The sequence below is a fragment of the Prunus avium genome, chromosome 4 (genome assembly GCF_965620075.1).
Source record: "Prunus avium chromosome 4, drPruAviu1.hap1.1, whole genome shotgun sequence".
NCBI classification, from domain to species: domain Eukaryota; kingdom Viridiplantae; phylum Streptophyta; class Magnoliopsida; order Rosales; family Rosaceae; genus Prunus; species Prunus avium.
The window spans coordinates 29567748-29589864 of NC_142287.1; the positions used below are offsets into that span (position 1 = coordinate 29567748).

The 22117-nt window shown below is 36.9% G+C and overlaps 3 protein-coding genes across 6 annotated transcripts; all 3 read right to left on the reverse strand.

The window, feature by feature from the left end:
• Positions 1-2138: 2138 nt before the first annotated feature.
• SMB (NAC (No Apical Meristem) domain transcriptional regulator superfamily protein) lies at positions 2139-4626 on the reverse strand. 3 transcript variants are annotated; one of them, XM_088252724.1, is made up of 4 exons: positions 4465-4626; positions 3602-3816; positions 3208-3488; positions 2139-2988 (listed from the first exon to the last, which is right to left on the reverse strand). In XM_088252724.1, exons 2-4 carry the CDS (start codon positions 3771-3773, stop codon positions 2350-2352), a joined length of 1092 nt encoding a protein of 363 aa, XP_088108850.1. In that variant the 5' UTR covers positions 3774-3816; positions 4465-4626; the 3' UTR covers positions 2139-2349. The 3 variants fall into 3 exon arrangements, with proteins under 3 accessions (XP_088108850.1, XP_021811648.2, XP_021811647.2); XM_021955956.2 differs by having other exon boundaries at positions 2139-2991; XM_021955955.2 differs by lacking the exon at positions 4465-4626 and having other exon boundaries at positions 2139-2991; positions 3602-4324.
• Positions 4627-8090: 3464 nt separating this feature from the next.
• LOC110754833 (uncharacterized) lies at positions 8091-13723 on the reverse strand. The gene is made up of 8 exons (XM_021955945.2): positions 13225-13723; positions 13082-13134; positions 12867-12926; positions 12700-12777; positions 11165-11294; positions 10915-10967; positions 9501-9686; positions 8091-8631 (listed from the first exon to the last, which is right to left on the reverse strand). The coding sequence occupies exons 1-8, from the start codon at positions 13559-13561 to the stop codon at positions 8482-8484; spliced, it is 1047 nt and encodes a 348-aa protein (XP_021811637.1). The 5' UTR covers positions 13562-13723; the 3' UTR covers positions 8091-8481.
• A 516-nt stretch (positions 13724-14239) lies between these two features.
• Positions 14240-20994, reverse strand: LOC110754834 (uncharacterized). Of its 2 annotated transcripts, none has more exons than XM_021955947.2 (22): positions 20724-20994; positions 20399-20585; positions 19942-20021; positions 19543-19629; positions 19341-19391; positions 19137-19254; positions 18985-19041; positions 18789-18853; positions 18566-18649; positions 18428-18478; positions 18266-18328; positions 18116-18162; positions 17915-17984; positions 17759-17821; positions 17047-17136; positions 16890-16928; positions 16586-16813; positions 16407-16492; positions 16162-16210; positions 16005-16085; positions 15815-15908; positions 14240-14907 (listed from the first exon to the last, which is right to left on the reverse strand). In XM_021955947.2, exons 2-22 carry the CDS (start codon positions 20514-20516, stop codon positions 14573-14575), a joined length of 1956 nt encoding a protein of 651 aa, XP_021811639.1. In that variant the 5' UTR covers positions 20517-20585; positions 20724-20994; the 3' UTR covers positions 14240-14572. The 2 variants fall into 2 exon arrangements, with proteins under 2 accessions (XP_021811639.1, XP_021811638.1); XM_021955946.2 differs by having other exon boundaries at positions 20399-20592.
• Between the last annotated feature and the right edge of the window lie 1123 nt (positions 20995-22117).

Genomic DNA, 22117 nt, shown 5'->3' on the forward strand with positions numbered 1-22117 from the left:
GTCGTGGCTTTGTGGTGGAAGTCGACGACGGAGGTGGAAAGTCAAGACTGTGGCTTCGTTGTGGAGGCCGACAAAGGAGGTGGTGAGTCGCACCTTGGCTAGGGTATGGTTCCAAATTTGGGGTTCAACCTTGAGGTTGAAATCAGCCCCTACTTGGAAGATATAACTAAGAGGAGATAAAGTTAGGGGAGATTCTATGGTGGTGGAGGTGGATTTTGTGAGGTTTGGCAGAAGGAAGAAGAGGAAGAGAAAGCGTAAGGACTGTGGAAAAAAAACACAATAAGCTGTCAATATGGAGTTTTTATAGGGGGTATTTGTGATGGAGTTTCAAAATGGGGATAATTTTGAATAAATTAGCTGCGCCGGGGGTAAAGCCGCCAATTTCCCTTTTTTTTTTTATAAATGGTATAGTCGATCGGCTATACTCATGACCCTGTGATTTTTTTAAAAAGAAATTGTTTTTCCCCAATTTTTGTTAAATGTACTACCTTATGGGTAGCTCTACAAGCTGTTAGGCAACTTGATCCGTATGATCATGACCAGACACTTCACTACTCCAAGGGCAAAACATATAGAAGGCCGTGTTTGTTCAATTTATCTCTTGGAAAGTTTGACACAGAAAGAGCAAAGCAAAGCAAGGTTGGTGTCTGTAAATTAATCCATATTTCCCCATATATATAGAGATGTTTGAATCTAGCTTTATTTTGTGGGGAGGATTCCCGGTCCCAGATTGGCTTCATCAATTTGGTGCCCACCACACATTGAGCCCACTACTTGGCAAGAGAGTGGACCTGATAGATGCATCTGGAAACTCACCACTAATGGTAAGTTTTCTGTTAAAACAGCCTATGACATTTCCACCATTGATGATGATCCTTTGATGTCTTGGAACTCTATTTGGAAACTTCACATACCTATTAGAATTAAGACCTTTCTTTGGGTTCTTTGTCATAAGAAACTTTTTACCAATATTCAAAGACATAAGAGGGGGCTTGGTCAAGACACTTCCTGTCCGAGGTGCTCTTCTCAAGTGGAAACCCTTGATCATCTGTTTATTGATTGCAATACTACTCAGTTAATTGGGAAGGATTTTTGGGAGGATGATGAGGCTCCTATTTTTTCAATGATTGATTTTGATTCTTGGCTTCTTAAAATCCCACAGAACCTTTCATAGTATTCCTTGGTCGTTGGTCTTCACAGTTTATCTCTGGTTTGTATGGAAATGGCGTTGTAAGGTGGTTTTTGAGCAGAATTTTTCGACTCCGCCTAACTCTCGTCAAATAATTTTGAATTATGCTATGGATTGTTTCACTGTTTGTAATCATACTCCTGATCTTGTTGTGAAGCAACTGGTACTGTTGCACTGGATTGCTCCCAAGCGTGGGATTTGTAAAATCAATACTGATGGTAGCAGGAAAAACTGAAACGGGTTGTATTGGTGCTGGTGGTATCTTGAGAGACTCCACTAGCAAGTGGTTAAATGGTTTTTCTGTGAATCCTGGTATTGGGACAATCCTAGAGGCTGAACTGTGGGGTGTTTTTTGGGGCCTCAAGTTGGCTTGGAATATGGGCTACAGAATTGTGGAAAGTTGAATGTGATGCTAGCTCTGTGGTGGCCCTTCTTCAGAATGCTCCTATGTCTGATCATCCTCTCTTTAGTCTTCTAAACTGTTGTCATCTGAAGCTTCATGATGACTGGATTTGCTCTCTTACCCATATCTATCGTGAGCAAAATCGTGCTGCTGATCTTCTGGCTACCAAAAGCTATGATTTCCCTCTTGGTCCCCATCTTTTTGCCTCGGAACCTGCTTTTCTCAGCACTGTACTTGCTGATGATACTAGCAATGTGGCTAGTCCTCGTTTAATTCCTTTATAATTGTTGTTTCTTTGTTTGGGCTTTAGCCCTCCTTAGCACCAAAAAAAATAGAAGCCTTCTCTCAGTACGTATATATAATTTAGTGCATACACACACTCGCAAAATACTTACATGGTTCTACCTTTAACCTGCAACCTATGGCCGAAACTGACAAGAAATGGACCAATATTGCATAACTTTTTCAAATGGAAAATAATTTAAGCTATAGTGTGAGAATAACTTAAAGAAGAATATATCAAATATCTAAGCAAAACACCAAAAGAAATAAAACTTATTTATATATACATTTTGATACTCAAAAGAAATAAAACTTATAAATTAAATAGAAAAGGCTAGAATTTGAACCAAATATCTAAGAAAAACTACCCAAATAAATTAAGAGTGGAGCGTGGACAGCTTAATTAGGATGGATCGATGAAGTGAATATCGATCCACCAAAGAGACTTTGCAGGCTTGCAGAACCCTAGAGCTAGCTACTTGGAAAACTTTAAAAGGTCAGTTCCACAGCCAAGGTATTGAAATGGGAATCTCTGCTGTGTTGTTGATGAAGTACCGACATGTTCATGAGAATTATTAAGCTGCTGCTGAGCTGATGAAGAAGGGTTGTTGCATTTGGTATGTGATGAGTGGTGATGATCGAGGCTCTGGTGAGATGCAAGGAGCTTGTCCAAGAATGACCAATCACCACCGTTGATGAAGGATCTCTCCTGCTGTTGCATGAGTTGGCCACAACCAGCTGCAGCAGCTGCTGCTGCTGCTGCAGTAGATGTTAGCCGCAAAAGGTTTTGAGAACACTCAATGTCCATGGTGTTCAAATTGATAGTATTAGGCGACACGAAGGATGAAGCAACAGCTGACTCTTGACTGAACAACTGCGGGAGGTGCATGGACCCAGCATGATCAAAACTACTAGTGTAATCATACAGTGCTTCCTGATGATGATGATTTTGTTTTGGCTCATGGTGATCTAGTAGTACTGGGGCATGGGAACCACTTGCCTTCATGTTAGCGAAGTGATCGTGTTCTTGATCTTGATGATGAGCAAATTCTGGTTGATAGCCTCTGTTGTGATTCTTCTTTTTGAAAACCCTACAAACCACCCATCCATCTTCCTGCTGAACCAAAAGACCAACAACCTATTAGTTATTTCAAATATTATATGACCACATATTTCGACCACTTACATAACAACTCCCATGTGACATATGACAAGTAAGATTGCCTTGTTACATCAATTATTATGACGGGTTGGTAATTGACATACATATATATATTTGTGGTTCACTAATTAAAAATGTGGGTTTTGTAACATCGATTATACTTAATTTTACCTGAACTTGATCAGCACTAATGTTGTCATCTTCGAGGCGATACTCATGCATGATCCAGTCCGTCTTTTGGCCATGAGGAGCGCGGCCAGTGTAAAAGACTAAGGTTTTCCTCATGCCAATCCTCTTGGAATTGGCGAGATGGATGGCTTTGTCTCTCCCAGTTGCCTTCCAAAACCCAGCTGTGGTTGCCCGGTTCGTTCGAGTTCCTGTTGGGTATTTCTTATCCTTGTGGCTGAAGAAGTACCACTCATTCTGAGGCCCTGACCCTATTCTGCATTTCTCTGCATGCACAACATTCACAGTTATTATCATTTTAAGATTATATGTGTGCGCGTGCGCACGCGTGTTGTGTGTATGTATTATAATTATGGAAACCAAAAAAGAGAAATCTAACCTTTGAGGTCCCAGGGCTCCAGTTTGTTGAGATCCACCTCCCTAATAACATCAAGGTCGATGGCTTCATAAGAGACCTTCTTCCTGAGGTAATAGTAGAGAAGCTCTTCATCCGTAGGATGGAATCGGAACCCTGGAGGGACAGTCAGTTGTCCATTTCCTGCAGCCATCATCCTCCTCCTTCTCCTTTATGTATTTGCAGATTTAAACTACAACCTGAAAAAGAAGGGCAAGATATTATTTTTAGAACACAAGTATGATATATATGAAATACAAAGGAGCTAATTGCACTCATTATATATCATTAACAGGCATGTAAAGGCAGAGTTGAAGGTTGAATGCAAAAGTAACTAATAAACTAGCTAAACTTCAAAGTTCAAGCTAAACCATCCATGAAATAACATTTTTTGGTTTTTTCTTGTCAGTTTATAGAAACTGGAAAGATCCCTGGAAACCCTTATAATTAACCCTTATACTAATTTGAGACGTTTGCTAGTAAGTTGTGAGCACAGGAACATGTTGTAACCTAGAAATCCCAACTTTTTGGTAAGAAAGATCGATCCCGGGTACCGTTATCGTATGTGCATGTTTATGTGGAAGGAGAAAGGTTGCCTTTGGTGGACCTCAAAACACCATCTCTCTCTCTGTACTATATCTAAGAGATGAACTCCAAGTAAATACATTTTTTTTTCAGTAATATTTGCTTATAATTGGAGATGAACTCCAATAACGTAATATTAGCTAGTAATATTAAGTAGGAAAAAAAGGGAAAACAAGAAAGAAGAAGAAGAGAAACATAACATATAAAGTTCAAATCAAGATACGCATGAATGATAAAGAACAAAAAAAGAAAAAGCAGTAGACCTTTTTGCAGTAGGTAGAAAGAGCTTCCACTTTCCCTCTGAGACAAAGAAAAGAAGACAACCGGCCTCACAGGAAAGAAGGCAGACAACCGAGAGAGAGAAAGCACTGATAGTTCCTTCGCTTCAAGGGCACGATGTCGTAGGTTTAAAGAGAGATAGAGACAGAGAGATAAAGAAGAAGAAGGAAAGAGAGAGAGAGAGAATGGATGAGTTTAAAGCTTAAGGTCTGACAGTAGAAGATGGGCGCAGAAATAAAGAAACAATCAGTAAAAAAATAGCAAACAAAGAAAATGAAGGTAGAAAATAATGTATATATGAATTAATTAATTCGGTAAATATTCATGAAATATATATATATTATATATTCATATGAAGGGGGCGGTATCTTGTTTTCTCATGGGAAGGGTATGAATGATGTGAAGGAGCTTTGGTAAATGTCCGTTGAATGGGAGACCCTAATCCTTAATATCGCCTCATTAAGATGAAGAAATTCAGCAAAACTGTCAAATTTCCCATTTAATTTTTAATACAGTTACATTTTCTTCCCACTTTTTTATTTTTATTTTTTTAATTGTGTTTTTCGTCTTTTTGTATCCAAATTCATCTGTCAGTCTTCAATTACGCATGCTCACAGTGGTGGTCATAGTCAACGAGGAATTTGGGAATTATTTCTTTCATTCCTTTATATTCCAAACCGGGTTCATATCTGCCTCTTTTTAAGCCCTGTGGGCCTTCTTCTGGTCCAATATTGTTCATGCAAAAAATATAATATAGCTAGGTTGCACTATACTTGTTTTTTTCATGCTGCATGATTAAATTAATTTACTCAAGGTAGAAATTTTGTTTAAAGCTGCGGTCAAACTCAAAAGGGGTGTATCAAAAGGGGTGTATACGTTGATCATGGACTGAGTGAGTGCCCTGAATTGCGTTCATCAAGTGACAAAATTTGCATCAAATTCAGTGCAAGTGAGAAACATGAGAGGTCCTAACCTAATTTAGTTGTTCATATGGTGCTAAATTACTTATTTACCCCTACTGGCATTGTTTTGGGGTAAATATTGGGGTGCTGTGCTGCAATCGATGACCATGAACGAGAATTTTGATGCATATATCATGATCCGGATCCTAGGCATGAGGCAAACCCTTAAAATAATATGTATATATGTATATGTTGATCGGTAAAAGAAACCCTATAAAAACTACCCAAATTCATATAATATATATATAATGCGGTTTGAGGGACTTACAAGAATGTTCCTCAAATAAGCTTATTTAAGATACCCTTCAATGAAAATGCTCTATATATATATATATATGGTGTGCCCTACCATTTCAATTGGATTGCAACCAAAGCCAAAGGCTTAGCCATATCTTTGGTGGTCCACTTGTGACCTGATCATGATAATGGTACCACATCTCCAAATTTGCTCCCATTTGCTATTTCTTTATACTGCTTGATATAAAAGAGATGTTGACAAGAATAACAATATTATATGTTAGATGGGTAACTTAATTATGGTTTATTTGGTTTAGTTTTTGACTTATTTGGGATTAGAAGCACTAATTAGAATTGGGTATGTCATCCCTTCTTTCTTTCAATTTCAAATCAATACTAACGGAAATGAAGCATTTCGCTTTGATATTGGGGAAATCTCGAGAGGGAACGCTTAAATTCGAACACAGAATATCGAGTTCAAAGATAACTGCTTTTAACAACTTAAATTATAATCAGGGAAAAACTGAAAAAGCTCCCCAATGGACCTGGATCTTGGCCTTGTGGGATTAACTGAAGAGGGTAAGTTCCAGAAGAAAAGATAAGGAAAATAGATGAGGAGGGAGGGAATATATGGATGGTGAGAAGAGTAGGCAGAATCCTGAAAGTCCGTGGCATTTACACGTGCTGATCCAACATGGACTACACAATTCAAGGCCTCGATTACCTTAATTTAATCCCAATGCAAACTCCGGATTGTTTGTTTCAATCCACACCAAAAGGGATTCCCACGCAATCTCATCTTCTTATGCATAACATATTTTTATCATTCTTATACACATATTCCTGGTCAAACACGCACCAAAATTATGGTCAAACATCTTCATCTTTCTTCCATCATCATATTACAAAGGACATTGCTCGGCTCTTTATAGGACATTGTTTGACTCCTTACATATAAGGAGTTATTTTTTCGTTATGACTAATCACGATATATGCAAAAATAATTAATTAAAATTACGAAAGAGAAAAATTTATACATATATGTCAGATTGTTATTTGTTTATAAGGAGAAATAACTCTTTCAATATAAGGAACCTAATATTTTGTCTATTAGAAATGCCCTAATGAAATACTAGTTTTTTAATTTTTAATTTATTAATGAAGATGAATATTATGTATAAATAATTGTTTGGGTTACATGCAACAACATGTACAGCTGGTGCCGTTGCCTTTACGAACACTGTTGCTACTAATAATACTTGATAGTTCATAGCATTCATATCATGCATTAAATTCATCAAAAATATAAATAGAATATGGAATCCAATGGAGTATGGGAGCTTCTATTCTCCTCGCATCTTGTGTAACCCTAAAATACTAAACCCTCGATCACTTCCATAATGCTTAGTGCTTCCTCCAACAATCATTAATTCACTCCTCTGGCTCTGATCGGCTTCCATTTATTCAATTTCCATGCTCATCATCAAAGATGCATGCAATGCAAATATACGGAGATAATGCTTTTTCACGCGTTTTGTATCATCCCGATTAAACCACTAAATCAAACCCTCCGCTCTTCACTCTCTGACTTTTGGACACCCATTCATCCCTCCACTCTCTTATATTTGGATACTAATTGATGTGACAATTTCTTATTTACTATATGAATAAATAAAGTGCGTTCATAATGAAAATAAATGAAACATTGACACATGAGTTGTTGTTCAAGAGTTAAAGTCTCTCTAGTATTACTCGGTTGTATTTAATTAAGCCAAAAGTTACTTTTGGTTCCTGTAGTTTGGCACTTCAACTACTTTTACCATGTATTTTCAATTCTATCAATTTTGCCATTGTAGTGTCGGATTTGTAGCAATTCAAGGACATGTTAGTATTCTTGTCAATTTCTTTAACGATGCGAGGGGCAATTTCTTCAACCCAAAACCCTTGAGCATAAAAGCTTGTCTGAAGTTCTCCCCATTTCATATTAGGACTTGAAATTCAACCACTAATCCCAATTTTTGAAGAACCCTAAACCCATATGACCAATTTCAAGCCCTAATATGAAATTAAGGGAGTTTCAAACGAGCTTTTATACTCAAGGATTTTGGATTGATGAAATTGCCCCTTGCACTGTCAAGGAAATTGATAGGAATATTAACTTGTCCTTGAATTACTACAAATACGAAACTACAGGGTCAAAATTGACGAAATTATGACATACTCTACTCTCAACTTCAATCAACCACTCCATTACAATACACTAGTATTATACATACATCATACGTCATATGCTTAACATATCCGGAATGTCAAACAAAGAGCTGTACTCCAAAGTTGCAACTTCAACTAGAAGCTGTCAAACTATGTGCGCACGCAAAATTGGCAAAGGACATGATTTACTAGTAAGTGGAGAGGAGGCAATCATTATTTTTCTTTTGACTATCAATCCAATGTATCTTGGGTTTCGTTCCCATCATATATCTTGCAAACTTGCGAGAATGCTATGTATTTTTGTGCAAGCAAACTTAAAAAGGAGATACACTTGTTCTCATCATATATATTTGGGATACATGCAGCAATGACCCTGATATATAGTAGAGCAAGCTTCAAATGAGCAAAGTCATTACAATCAAACAGATTGCAAGTCTATGATACAGATTGCATTCTTTGTGATCACCGTCGCGTTTTGTGGTGATCTTCTGTAATATTGATCTCCAAGAACATGACCATCGGGTGTTTAATGTATCAAATTCACAACAAAGAGCTCCCTGGTCAAATTTATGAGAAAATAATTCGAGTCCATCAACAACAAGGTTCGCATGGTCTCCATAGATTCACACTGGCGGTCAAGGGACCTGTTACTGCAGCAGACCATGAAGTCAATTCTGGCAAAGGTCCCGTCAGTGCAAGATAATTTTCACCAAAAGTTTGTGGCATTTTCTTCCAGCTTACCTGTGAAATACCAAATTGCGAGCTTTCTTCAGTCTAAGAACCATTGACCTATTAAATGAAACAAAAATATGACTAGGAGCATGCATGAAGACAATGAGATCCATGTACGACAGGAAATTCATGAAGCTCAAATTAATGTTTAACTGATTAAAGCCAAGATAATCCTAACATTTACTGCAGAATGCTGTGTAAGGCAAAAGTGATAATGTCCCAAAACTCTAAACATATTGCAGATGTGATGAGGGGACTAATTTGCTGATATTTTCATTGTGTTGTGTTGTGTGAATGTTAATCTGTTAAGTAATCAATGTTCCTAAAAACTTAAACCACACACAATCAGAAATGGCCGACCGCAAGAGGATTCAAACACAGAATCAGACAGACAATCAAAGCTTTAGTACTATGCTAAGTAACCGTGGACTAAAAAAAGAAATTTGATCCCAAAAGTTAGGCTGAAAAAATAAACAACCCCAATGGTTTATATCAACACAACACACTAACAAGTTCATTGTGCTTTGTGCTTATGCACACACGCATGTACGGAGAGGACAAGTCAAGAGTTCCAGCCATAATCACAAATAACAGTTAAAACTCTGAAAGATGGGTGATTTAGGACTAACAAGTAGGAAAGGAGCCATTCATATTTCACAGACACATAATGTTTGAAGACTGCAATGTTGCTCAATAAGCTAGAAATATAGCTCATCTTTCTCAAAGGCTATCGCATATAATTAGAATCTGATATTCATACTTTCAGTTTGTAAATCTGATAAAAAATTGTAAATTAGGCTAATTTTAAAAATTAATTAGATGTTGCAAGCTGGAAATCTCATAACCACAAGAGTATCAAGCAAGCAAACAAGGCCTACTTGTCCAGGGAATGCTTTAGATAATGCCTTGATAGTAGAATTTTGTAGCCAACTGTCGTCACTGGAGATATTTTTTGGATGAGCTGTTCCATCTCTGACATCAGATGCTCCATCTACGCCGCCACAGTTCACCATTAGACGGCCATTGGGCATCAGCCAATCCTTTAATTCCAACCAAGTTGTAACCTACATAAAAAATCATATACGAAATTTATTTTAAACGCGTGATAACGTGTGATGCGGTCATAATGGAGGACAAGGAAAGTATCAAGACACAGGAAATTGGATACAGCACAGCATTCTGGTTCTGGATAAATTAAAAAAAGAAAGGGACAGATATGGGAATAATAGCTAAGATACAACTAGCTACCTCATGGAGGTGTACATAGACCTCTAAAACTTACTAGGTTGTACAAATTATAAGTTCCCGATTATTACTTACTAGGCCTGACTTAACATGTAACTTGGACATACATATTTAAATACATAATTAACTGGAATCTTGCTGGTTTCAATCTTTTTTAGCTGTATTAAACCCTTAAGTCAGACTTCTGCATTACTTAACTGCTTGAGACGATTGATTTTGATTATAGATGCAATTTAATGGACTTTAAACTTTAGATGCTTTATGACTCAGCTCTTAACTTTTTAGCTTTTAGAATCTGTAGCATAATTTTAATCCTTCATTGAAAGGACAACAGGGGTAGGTGAAATTGGCTGACTGCAGATCACAGGAAGAGGATCCAAAAATAAGAGGGAAGGGAAATTTGAAACAAGGTCTTGCCCTGGAGGATAGTTGCTAGGAAGAAACTAAAAAATTGAGCTTTATTTAATTGCTACTTCCCTTACTTTAGCTATAAAAAAATTAACATCACTTCCCTTGAACTTTTGTCAGAAGTGACTTATGGGTGCTTTCTGACTTCCTTTTCCAACTTCACATTCATGCTCACAGGGAGTGTTTTCTCGGACCAAGCCAAAGCAGTATTCTGAATGGCACTCAAGGATTTCTTGTGCACATTCAAGATGAGTAGGAGGTGCTCTTTTGGGTCTAAATTCATAGGTGTTTCTCTACCCTCTTTTCCTCGGTCCTCCCATTATACCTTGGTTTAACAACTGCATTCTCTGCATAACTTCTCATGGCATTTTTTTTTTCACCACACTCTTTCAAATTTTCTTCTAGCTTTCTGACCAGACTCAGAATGAGACTGTTCAAATGGATACTATACTCTATATGTTTTCAGATATCACTGTGTAAAATGTGGCTTGAAGACAAGATGATCACATGAGATGGTGTATTTATTGGAGAAGATAAATAGAAGTAAACAATTGAAGAAATAGTTCAAACCTCGAATACCATGAAACAATATGAAAAGGTAAGGCACCAACTATTCATGGAAGATAGTATTCTTCATACCTCTTGCAACTGTGGCAAAACTTTTCCATCAGAAAACAAGTCAACAACAATGCCTGATATTTACTACAAGAACAAGTTAGCAATACAGCAGGGAGAGAACTGCAAGAAATTGTGAAAATAGGCATAACCAATGTATTCAGGAAGTATACACAAGAGCACGAAAATTACAAAAACAAATCCTTGAATTTGACCATCCACGCATTCCAAAGGTGGGCCAGGTAATACAAAGACATGTAGACAAGGAACTCACCAGCATACCCTCCAGAAATATTAACTGAAGGAGAAAGGGCATCACCAATGTGAACGTTGAGTATGCCACCAGCTTGAGTAGGCTTCTCAAGATCAGACAGCCCAAAATACTCTCTTGCTTTATCAATCAACTAAAAATATTTAAAATATTCAATAAGGAAACAGATCATAACTAATGCAAAAAAGATTTAACTAAGATAAAACAAATGACATTACTGAAAATTGGAACCCTCTAATATCCTCTGAAACATTTATTACACCTTGTATATTATTTTAATCTTGCTAATCACACCTCCAAGTACAGATTCAGTAAACAGTGCTGCTTAGTGACTCTAGTCTTAAGAGCTAAACAGATGAGACAGCACACCTTCTCAAGTTAAACATTTCAAGAAATGGACTGTAGACCTTTTTTTTCTTCTTAAGTGATATTTTCTGGTCAGCGACTTTTACACTGCTAATTCAAATGCTGTTGACCTTGTGTGGCTGACTTCTTTTTATTTTGAGCAATTTGTCCTACTTCTTGGCTGTTTGAGACAGGACTTCTGTCCATAACTTATAAAGTTTCAAATACAATTCTTGTGGCTAAATAAAACTCAGCATATGATACTTTGGCTGTTTGAGATAAGGCTTCTGTCCATAACTTATAAAGTTTCAAATACAATTTTTCTTGTGGCTAAATAAACTTCAGCATAAGTTTCAATTGATTGTATTTATTCCAGAAAGAATGTATTAAAGATTATAAGGTGCTGGTGGGGTTAAGACCTTAGATATTGATGACTGCTTGAATACATAATCTTCCAAAACAAGTTAAAGAAACAGAGGTGACCCTTCAGCTGCCTTACATTTTCTCTCCAAGACAAGGGGGAAAATCACTGACCTAGCAGGCCAACACCTTCAACATGACGTTGATTCCATTGGTAATGTTTTGTAGATTCCCATGACCTATAAATTGCACTAAGAATGCTTTATAAGATAATGTTAGAGCCTTTCTTGGCATTGCCGCACTAAAGTTGCAGCCACAGTCCAAATTACATAAGAACTGAAATAGGATAAAGCACATAGAAATGCTTAGTGGTTGAGTTGTCTTGGTAGATAACACTTCACACTGCAATAAAGCAATGACATGCCTTGGGAGTTATCATGTATTATATGGGGCTCAAAAGATCAATATTAGCATTGCGATTTTGAGTACTTTGGTCAATAGTCCCAATGTGTTCTTTAAGCTACCACTTGATACTAATTCAACGTACCGAATAAGCTATAATTATATGTGCATAATTCAAGTAATCTAATTATAAAGATTGTCTAAACTTAGTACCTAGTCGTATATTACATTCAGATTTTCAGAAGTTAAAGGTGAGGTAAGTCATTAACTTGTGAAGCAAAGAGGAAGATGCAAATCATCAAATGCAGTTCTTTGAATTATTTAAAGAACTCAAGTCCAAAGCTTTTCAATTAACAGAAGTAAAGGGTTACAAGAAGTGGCACATTGCAAATATGCAAGAGGATTAACCCATTTGACCATAGGACACTCACAATTTGATCAATCTCCCAACCTTCAAGCTGCAAAGACGGCCACAAGTCGAGCATCAGATGAGCAGCTGTTCCACCACCCTGGCTTGAACGATACTTTTAGTCAGGAAATCACAAATTTTTATGGTACAAAAGGTATTTTACCACGAGTCCAAAATGAAATGAATTACCAAGCCAAGGATGGCAATAGGACCTTCTGGAACAATAGCAGGCAAGCTAGCAAACTCATCCTGCACAATGCAGCAACCAATACAATGACTTTCTTACATTTTAGGTTCAAATTCAATAGCACTATGACACATGCAAAGTCTTATCAAATGTATGAAACCACAGAATTTCTAGGAGCACTTAGAATAAACACGTTGAAATATTGAAATGCACATACCCAGTAGGAAGCAGTCCATTTCTGGTGCTTGTAAACAATGCTATGCACATTTTCTGCATGAACCCAAAACATAAATAGCATTTAAACGAAGAATAAAATGATGGGTAACAATGAACGAACACAAAAGAAAAAGATTAACATACGAGAAGAGTCGAGGAGCAGCATTCTTGATGTGGGAGTGTCCACGATTACTATGTCATTGTAACCGCTCTTCATGGCCGTCAGTACTTGAAATTCTTCTTCTTCTTCCTCCTTTTTCTCTTCCAATTTCACTTCTTGCTTATCTGCCTTGGAGGCCTTGGTCTTGAGACTCTTGACTTTTCGTTTCCCATTACAGAACCAGAACGAAACAGAGGATGTTGCTCTGCAGAAATGGTGACAGCGCTGTGAATGGTTGAAATGAATAGTAGCAGGCGACTGAGTTCGACTCGGACCGAGTTGCTGGGGTAACACTAGCAGGCTATTTGTTAGCAGAGCCATTGGTATTTCTAGTCTTCCATGCCCAACTTCACTTCACTCTTATCTGTTTGTATTGTATCTTTAAAGGCGGGCCACCAACAACAGAGATTGTCTTTTTCTTTTTCCCGATATCAGATTAGTGAGTCGGCTAACAAAGCTTTGAGGAGCTATTAATTTTAGTGAAAGGAAAAAGAAACTTTCGTGTTATGATTAGTTAAAAATCCGAAAGAGCGGACCTATTGATTTGATCAAAATCTGAATTATGCTTTTAATTTTGATTTCATGTATTGAAAAAATTGATTATACTTAGATATATAATGAAGACAAGTGAATAAACGTGATCAAATATGAAGACAAGTGAGTAGAAATGAGATTTTCTCAACCTTCTCATTCTTTAAAGCACGAAAGTCAGAACTTATGTGTATACACACATGTTATTTGGTGAACAAATGAATAAATTTGGTGAACCCGACCTTATTGTAATTCAAATAACTGCACTCAACTTGTTTGAGTTAGGAGGAGCATGAGTTTTGTTTTCTTTCTCATTGTTTGAGAAAGTATTTTAAGATGTTTAAAGTTGTGAAGAGGTTTTGCTGTCTAAATTTGTTAGGATTATGCTAAACTCCAACTTCACTTCTTCTTGGACGAGTTTATAGTGTTGCATGCAGGTCGCTAGGTGATGTTCAAGCCAAGAGTCCATGCATATGAAGATTTATTACTGCATTAAAATCAAGACAAAACAAAAGCATAGGGTGCTGGGGAAGAAGGGGCAAATCCCCTGCATATTCTAAGTGCAGTACAAGACTTTTGACAAGCTGACCTGTTTTTAAAAACTCAGGATGCAGCTCTCCATTCTAAAGTTTGTGTCTTTGGAAGGCTGATATCTAACCATGTCCCAAATGACTGTACAAACCAATCCTATAATATTATATCACCTAAAACCCCCTGCTAATTAAGTAATTAAAATCCCCTAAACCACACCACAACGAAAGATAATCCTATAAATATTTTATGTAGAGGCCAAAACAGCCTTCACAAGTGCATGCCATTGAAAATGCTGTATGCACCGTCTTGTGGCCGATTAGCAAGCTTAGTTGCAGCTCCATTTTGATATGCTTTGACTGCTCCATTTGGGACATTTCTTTTGGTCTCAGAGCCCTGGAAGAAAGATTCCAACTGCCCACATGCTGCTTGGAACATATGATTGCTTGCTCCATTTGGGATATTTCTTTGGGGCATATCATTGCTTGCTCCATATGGGATATGCCTCTGGGACATATCATTGGCAGGTCCATTTGGGATATTCCTTTTGCTCTCAGAGCCCTGTAAGAAAACATCCAACTGCCCACATGCTGCTTCTATAAGGCCTGCATGACATTGCAAATTGACAATTCAAGATTTACAAGCTATTGTGTTGCTTCTGTAATCTGATTTACAAGTCAGCAGAGAAAAATTTTGAATTTAGGTTCTCACAGAAATCCCATGAAGTAAGATTCAAATTATCAAACTGCAGCAATGAGGTACACAACCTGAAGAACCTTATTCAGTACTCAAACATGCGACAAGTAAATATTTCTCACAAGAATCCAAGGAAATATGCCTGGTTTGTGAGTTTAGCTGTTACTTGGGCCAGGCTAGCCAAATTTATTAGATATTGACTTGACCAGAAGCACAACCAGGTTGTAACAGACGTGTATCGGCTCTGTTTCTTAATCTTAGCTTTTCAACTTTTTCAATGATTATTTAAGCTCATAGATACCCAATAGATTGAATTCAGGGAAGATATTTTAGGCTAAGATCAAGTGCTTCTATGTCCAAGCTTCAGATAGGCAACAGATTTCTAGTAAATGAAGCAAAGATTACCATCAAGCTTGCCTAACTTCAGATTTTAATACCTTACTTTGACTGGCTTTTTCATTAATAGAAATATTACAGCTGAGCTTGGCTTATTATTAATCAAGTCATATAGGAAGCCTTCAGATTGGTCTAAATTCTAAACGAACAATATTGAACATGCTTCTTTTCAATCTGAGTTCTGTCATGAATAGTCAGAGTCTTGTCTGAAGCTTTCAAAAGCACATTTATCTTGATTGTAATAATGGACTAAATGAAGGAAAGGTAACAATAATCCCAATTTTCAACCAAAAATTAACAACACAGATTTAGTATAAGTGAATATTCAGATGAATAAACAGCAAGCCTCCAGTTCATGTAACAAAGTATAATTGAACATGAAGTGAGTGCGAAACTTTTAAGGATGTATGAGACATGTACCTATAAATAAAGCAGAAGGTTTTCCTGGTCTTGATTTGAATTCAGGATGGAACTGGACACCAACGAAATATGGATGATTACGCAGCTCAACAATCTGTAACGTCAGTAGAACACGTATTAGATCAAAATCACCACAGTAAACAAATCAATTGATTCTATAGTTACACAGACAAATAATGAAAATTTATACCTCCATGCGTTGGCCAGTTTCATCCTTGCCAGTGAAAGAGAGGCCAGCATTTTCAAGGCGTGCTACCATTTCAGGATTCACCTGAATCCAACAGAATTAGCCCTCCTGACAAAATAGTATCTTATAATACAATCATTTTCATTGGGATGCCGCTTACCTCATATCTGTGTCGATGTCTCTCATCAATAAAGCGCTTGTTTCCATATCTAACAAAATTCAAATTTCAAAGATTAGCCAACACAGGCATCTCATTCAGCATGCTGGTACCCTCTGATTTTCATGTGTATCAAGTTACTGATTGATCTATGCAGATCAATAAATCTTCTCATAAGCTTTGGTTCTTATGAAAAATGTGATATGTACAGATCAAATGTGCGTATTTCTTTCCAAATTAGTACTCACAGTTTAGCTGATTTGCATTCTGTAGACTGAAAATATGTTCTCCTGGATCCAAGGCGCATGGTGGCTCCCATATGTGTTGTTGAACCCTGCTTTACAAGGTCCAGAGATTAGATAAATGGGAAAGGCAGGATATTGAGTTCCATTCAATGAAACATAAAACTCGAAAACACGATGCAGACCTCTGGCATAAATATAACACAGGGATTCTTAGTGTTAGGATCAAATTCTGTGCTGTTAGCATCTTTCAGACCAAGTACAGATCGTGCAAACTCAATGACAGCAATCTGCATTCCTAGACAAATGCCAAGGAATGGAATTCTCTTTTCCCGGGCATATTTTGCTGCAAGAATTTTCCCTTGCACTCCTCTGTCCCCAAACCCTCCGGGAACGAGAACACCATCTGCACCCTGAAGATACAGGCCAATCAGAAGGCTAACAAAAAAGCAACTGCAACTCAAGTCTATTAAACCTAAATACACACACCTTCAACAACTTCCAGGCAGCTTTATAAGCATCAGGATTCTGCAATATGATACATTTTTTTGTCAAGTTTTGATATAAGGTAAAATGTAAACATTGCTAGAACTGAATATCAATATATAACTCTTCCAAAAAAAAATGAATATCAGTATATAACAACCTCTTTTGCAGTTGCGTCTTCAAGGTCACCAGCTGGAACCCAATCCACGAAAAGTTTCTTGCCACGAGCAACAGAAGAATGCACAAGAGCCTGCAGAAATTACTACAGATTATATATCCAACCCCAGCATACTTTGTCCTCCCCGACTTTAAATTTAAGTATCACAAGAATGAAAGCAAAATAATGAGAACTTGATAATAGAATTGTACCATGTTTGTATTACCACAACCACAAAGTGAAGCTGGAAAAAAAATTAACACAGTAATTTTGTTCCAAAATTTACTCCCACTAAGTATCTTCCTGAAATTTATCTTGCTGTTTACATTTGGTATGGTTAATATGTTCACAAGGTCATATCTAAACATATCACAGTCACTTTCCCCTGCACTGGACCGGTTTATAAAGCACTAAGAAATGTAATAATTTGATGATGAAATCATAAACTATAGGAATCAGAATTCAACATAGCTATCATCTTTACCAGATAACCTCATATCAAAACATAATAGAAGGCTAACATGGAGAAAACTAATTTTTTTCGTGTTATCTACTTTACAGATCCTAGTTCTGAGCTCAAATCTTGGGCAAGGATTTAAGAATTGTAATTTGTAAGTACTGCATTTATAAATGCAGCAAGCAACCATCTTTAGAAATTAGATTATCGTCTGATTTAAACACCAATTCATAGTGAAGAAGTGGTAGCTAGGTGCACCTTTATTACAGAGAGGTAGGCATCTGAAAGCCTCGTATACTTCCCGACCATGGCAATGCGAACCTGTTATGCAAATGACATTAGAATTTCAATTTTTTGGCAACAAAAGGAAATAAAAAATCTGTCATTGGGCATGTCTTTGGAGCTAAGACCTACCGGCTCGTGCAACATGTCACAAATTTCAGCCCTAGAAGTCCATTCCTCTAATTCAGGTTCCCTTGTTAATCTGCACATTATGGCGCATTTGTGTAGATGAATGTTAGAAAACTAAACAGTGAGATCAACTGATGCACAGTGCATATGGATTACATCCCAAAAGTTACAGGAAAGAAAATGAGAAGAGTTCATGAGACAAACCCCTGAAGGTTCAGCACTTTAAAGATTGCTTCATGAGCCTTCTGATCCTGTTTGAGAAGAAGCAGGACAAAAATTCCATGTGACAGTTAGAGAATGAAGATAACTTCAGCTTAAGAAGATGCATTTCAGAAGTTGTAGAGAACTACTCACTCTTAAAAGTAATGGAATGTGCCAGATGTTGGAAACATCGTAGAGAGTGATGATGTTCTCTTTCTACAAAATATTTAGCAGCTTCAGTAAAGTATTCATTTTGCAAAGCAGAAAGAAATTCGTTTCAAGTAGGATGCTTGAACTAGAACTTATCAAACACACCTGGACATGGCAAAACTGACTGACTTTCGTCTTTACGTTCTCTTCTAGTGCCTGTAAATTTAGAATCTTCAGCCAACATGACAAAGCAAACACGGCAAAAAGATAGAGAGAGAGAGAGAGAGAGACAGATAGACAGACCGTTGTGCTGCGACAAGCTATCAAATGTGGTGTCAAACCCAGGCACCTCAGTCCACGAACACTGTGCTGGGTTGGTTTTGTTTTCTGAACATAATGAGCATAATTAAGTACATTCATTAGAGCAATTTAGTAGTTTTCTCTCATGACTGAGAAATATAAACAGAGGTTAAATCATCTATCTATAAGAAAAAAGCTAGTAAACAGACAATTATAAGAATCTAACCTGTTCACCAACAACATTCAAAACAGGCACAAGGCTGACATGAATCAAGCAAAAGTTGTCGCTACCTGAAATAAACAAACATTGATGGAAAAGAAAAGAAAAGAGTCAAGTAACTAAATGATCAGATCAGAAAGAATGTGTGCCATGCCAACATATATAATTCTGTCATATGGAGTTTCGTATTCAATTTGCTTACCTACACGGTACGAGAATTGTCCTAATGCCTCAATAAAAGGCATGGATTCAATATCACCTACAACCAGGAAGTTGTCAGTAATGGGAAATAGCCATTGAAACAGCTGATGCTGCCAGAAATCAAGAACATTGTTGTGGAAAATATAGATGTACCTATAGTTCCACCCAATTCTATGACACAAACATCAGCTGGACCTGACTTCCCATCCACTGGTATTTGTGCTACACGCTCAATCCACTCTTGGATAGCATCTGTGATGTGAGGAACAACCTACAGATAAAAAAAAATATATAAGAAAAGAAAGGGACCGGATAAAATATAGCCAGAAAAAGGACTCATAGTAGGTAGACAAAAACCTGGACAGTTTTTCCTAGATAATCTCCCCTTCTTTCTCTGTCAATAACATCCTGTGACACAACACAAGGAAAAAAAAAAATCAAACGTTTGATAAAGAGATTTTTGGAATCTGCAGTATTAGGTATATAAAAATATAATAAAGTGGATATATATATGTGTGTGTGTGTGTGTGATATATATATATATATATTTACCACTTGCCTGGTAAATCTTTCCGGTAGTAATATTATTATCACGGGTCAGCTTGATATCTAGAAATCGCTCATAGTTTCCAAGGTCCAAGTCCACCTGTGAAAATTTTAAAAAAAGAAAAAACCAAATTAGAAAATAAAAAGTCTGTGATTCTTCCACGTTTTTTAAGACTTTGACACTTGAGTCCAAAATTTCTCATTGGTAATTGCAACCATTTAATTCTTTTTAACTCTGTACTTATATGGTGGAATTCAAATTGTTGTGGCACAGATTGAAAAGGCATATGATCTTATAAAAGACAACAGAAATTTCCCAGAGGGATAATGACAAAAGCTTCCTACAGAAATGTCCCTCAAAAGTAAAAGAATCATCTAGGAAGGAAGAGGGCAGAAGAGTAAGTTGATGTACCTCACCACCATCATCTAAGACAAACACTTCACCATGTTCAACAGGGGACATAGTTCCAGCATCAGTGTTTAAGTAAGGATCTGAATTACATAAGAAAAAGAAAAATGGTGATCAGGTCAAGAGGGTGAGAGAGAGAGAGAACAGCTTAAACTTATATATATCAGGCATTATATAGAAGAAAAAAAATTACAGTCACTCAGATTTGTGTTCTCACTGATACACTATCTGAAATTCAGAAGAAGAAAAAGAAAACTTTAGCAGGAAAAGCAAAATCTGATACATCTTTTTTCCCCATTAAAAGATAAAGAGAGAGAAAAGTGGATGAGCTTTCCAACAAAAAAAGCATAATGGGTTGACTCAAAAAGTTAAAACAACAGAGATGAGCAACATCACACAGAATTAAAATGAAAACAGAAGAAGAAGAACAAAAGGAAGCAGAAGAGGAGGAGAAAGATACCAATCTTAATGGAAGTGACCCGAAGCCCACAAGCCTTTAGAAGCAGGCCAATACTACTAGCAGTCACTCCTTTCCCAAGACCACTCACAACTCCACCAGTCACCAAAACGTACTTCATTTCTTCTCTGCTTCTTCTTCTTCTTCTTCTTCTTCTTCTTCTTTGACAAACGCCAACTTAGCCCCTCCCCTGTTTCCTACACAAGAGAAACATAACCCATCACCCTAATAAGCATTTTAATCTCCGCCATTAGCTGTGGAAAGAAGAAGAAAAGAGAAAGAAAAAGACAATTTTTTTGGTTGGTTAAAACTTATAAACACAACCCACCAGCCACGGGAACAGTGTTTGAAAGGCAGAGCAGCAGAGCAGGAGCTGCTAATTCTTATTTTCTTAATTTGCAATTCTTGGTGTTTTTGAACGTTATCTGATTTCTCTCTCTTTAATCCAACACAGAGGTGCAAAGAGCATGAGCTATATCATACAAAAGCCAAAGCAAGAAAAACCATCAACAGCTTCTTAACAGCAACAAACACATAGAAAGAGAGACAGAACAAGAGAGAGAGAGAGAGAGAGATGAGAATAAAAAGGTCGTTGCAAGGAATGGTTAGGCACAAGGGCGGCCTTTTATAGACAAAATTGGGAATACAAAATTAGAAATTACACCCAAAAAAAAAATTTTGCTCTTTCCCTCTAAAATTTATAATTAAAAAAATGCCAAACAATTTTGTTTTCTTTTATTTATTTATCACGTCACAGCTCCAGCGGAGCAGCAAAGGCATACCCCATCCCACCAATAAATTGTAAGTGAACTAAAATATTACCTCCTCTTATTCGCATTAATTTTATTTTAATTTTATAAAAATTAAAAAAAAGAAGAAACTGGTCGGTCGGATAATTCTTCCTAACAATTTTGGGCTCTCAATGTATGCACTTTTCTCCGTCCGGCCAAAAAATATATACACTTTTCCGCCAACTTGGACCATTTTGAAGCCATACTAACTACCATATTTATCCTCTCTCTCTCTCTCTCTCTCTCTCTCACTACTACTTTCCATTTGCATACATCAAGTTGATCCTCCCATGTATTGTAACCTCCTCAGGTTGTTACCAAATAATGTCAAAAGAGTTCCCTCCACATACCTTTAAATTAGAGGGATGATTTGGCACTCCAAAGTCTCATTTAAATTACCTCATGCACTATTCATCTGTGAGTTGAGGAGTATGGGATGTAGGATTTGGAGTGCCAAAATAATCCCGTTAAATTATGCTACTCTCCTTATTATAAAATGTTGATCGCTTCTTCATTTTTTCTTCTTTTTTACTTTCGTCCCATTTTATGTAGAATACTAATTTTGTACCACATTGTTTGATCACTACTTTACTAGAGGTGGGTTCTATATATACGGATGCGACCTATAGAGATATGGTGAGTAATGTAATTAATAAATATGGTACAAATAATATTATTCATTTATGTAACATGTGTACTCTCGTACACCCATCATAATGATGCATTTGCTTCCTTGTACCAGAGACACCAAACAACATAATTACATTTGCTGCGAAATTCTCTGTGATTATAAAATTTCAACTTTTGACATAGATCACTGATTTTCTATCCCCAACAAGTATTCGATTCTTTACCCCCTCCCTCCCTCGAATAAAAAAACAAAAAGTAACAAAAAAACCTAGATGACGTTTATTACAAATTAAACTTAACT

Excerpts from the sequence above, each read along its gene's own strand:
- LOC110754833 (XM_021955945.2), bottom strand. The coding sequence starts at position 13,561 with ATGGCTCTGCTAACAAATAGCCTGCTAGTGTTACCCCAGCAACTCGGT. Across the intron at positions 9,687-10,914 it reads TTTTGCCACAGTTGCAAGAG|GTTACAACTTGGTTGGAATT; the intron begins GTATGAAGAATA and ends TTTTTTATGTAG. Across the intron at positions 8,632-9,500 it reads CTAAAGCATTCCCTGGACAA|GTAAGCTGGAAGAAAATGCC; the intron begins GTAGGCCTTGTT and ends GGTATTTCACAG.
- LOC110754834 (XM_021955947.2), bottom strand. The coding sequence starts at position 20,516 with ATGAAGTACGTTTTGGTGACTGGTGGAGTTGTGAGTGGTCTTGGGAAA. Across the intron at positions 17,822-17,914 it reads GTGACATGTTGCACGAGCCG|GTTCGCATTGCCATGGTCGG; the intron begins GTAGGTCTTAGC and ends TTTGCATAACAG. Across the intron at positions 14,908-15,814 it reads ACCTTCTGCTTTATTTATAG|GCCTTATAGAAGCAGCATGT; the intron begins GTACATGTCTCA and ends AATGTCATGCAG.
- SMB (XM_021955956.2), bottom strand. The coding sequence starts at position 3,773 with ATGATGGCTGCAGGAAATGGACAACTGACTGTCCCTCCAGGGTTCCGA. Across the intron at positions 3,489-3,601 it reads GGAGCCCTGGGACCTCAAAG|AGAAATGCAGAATAGGGTCA; the intron begins GTTAGATTTCTC and ends TTGTGCATGCAG. Across the intron at positions 2,992-3,207 it reads TTAGTGCTGATCAAGTTCAG|CAGGAAGATGGATGGGTGGT; the intron begins GTAAAATTAAGT and ends CTTTTGGTTCAG.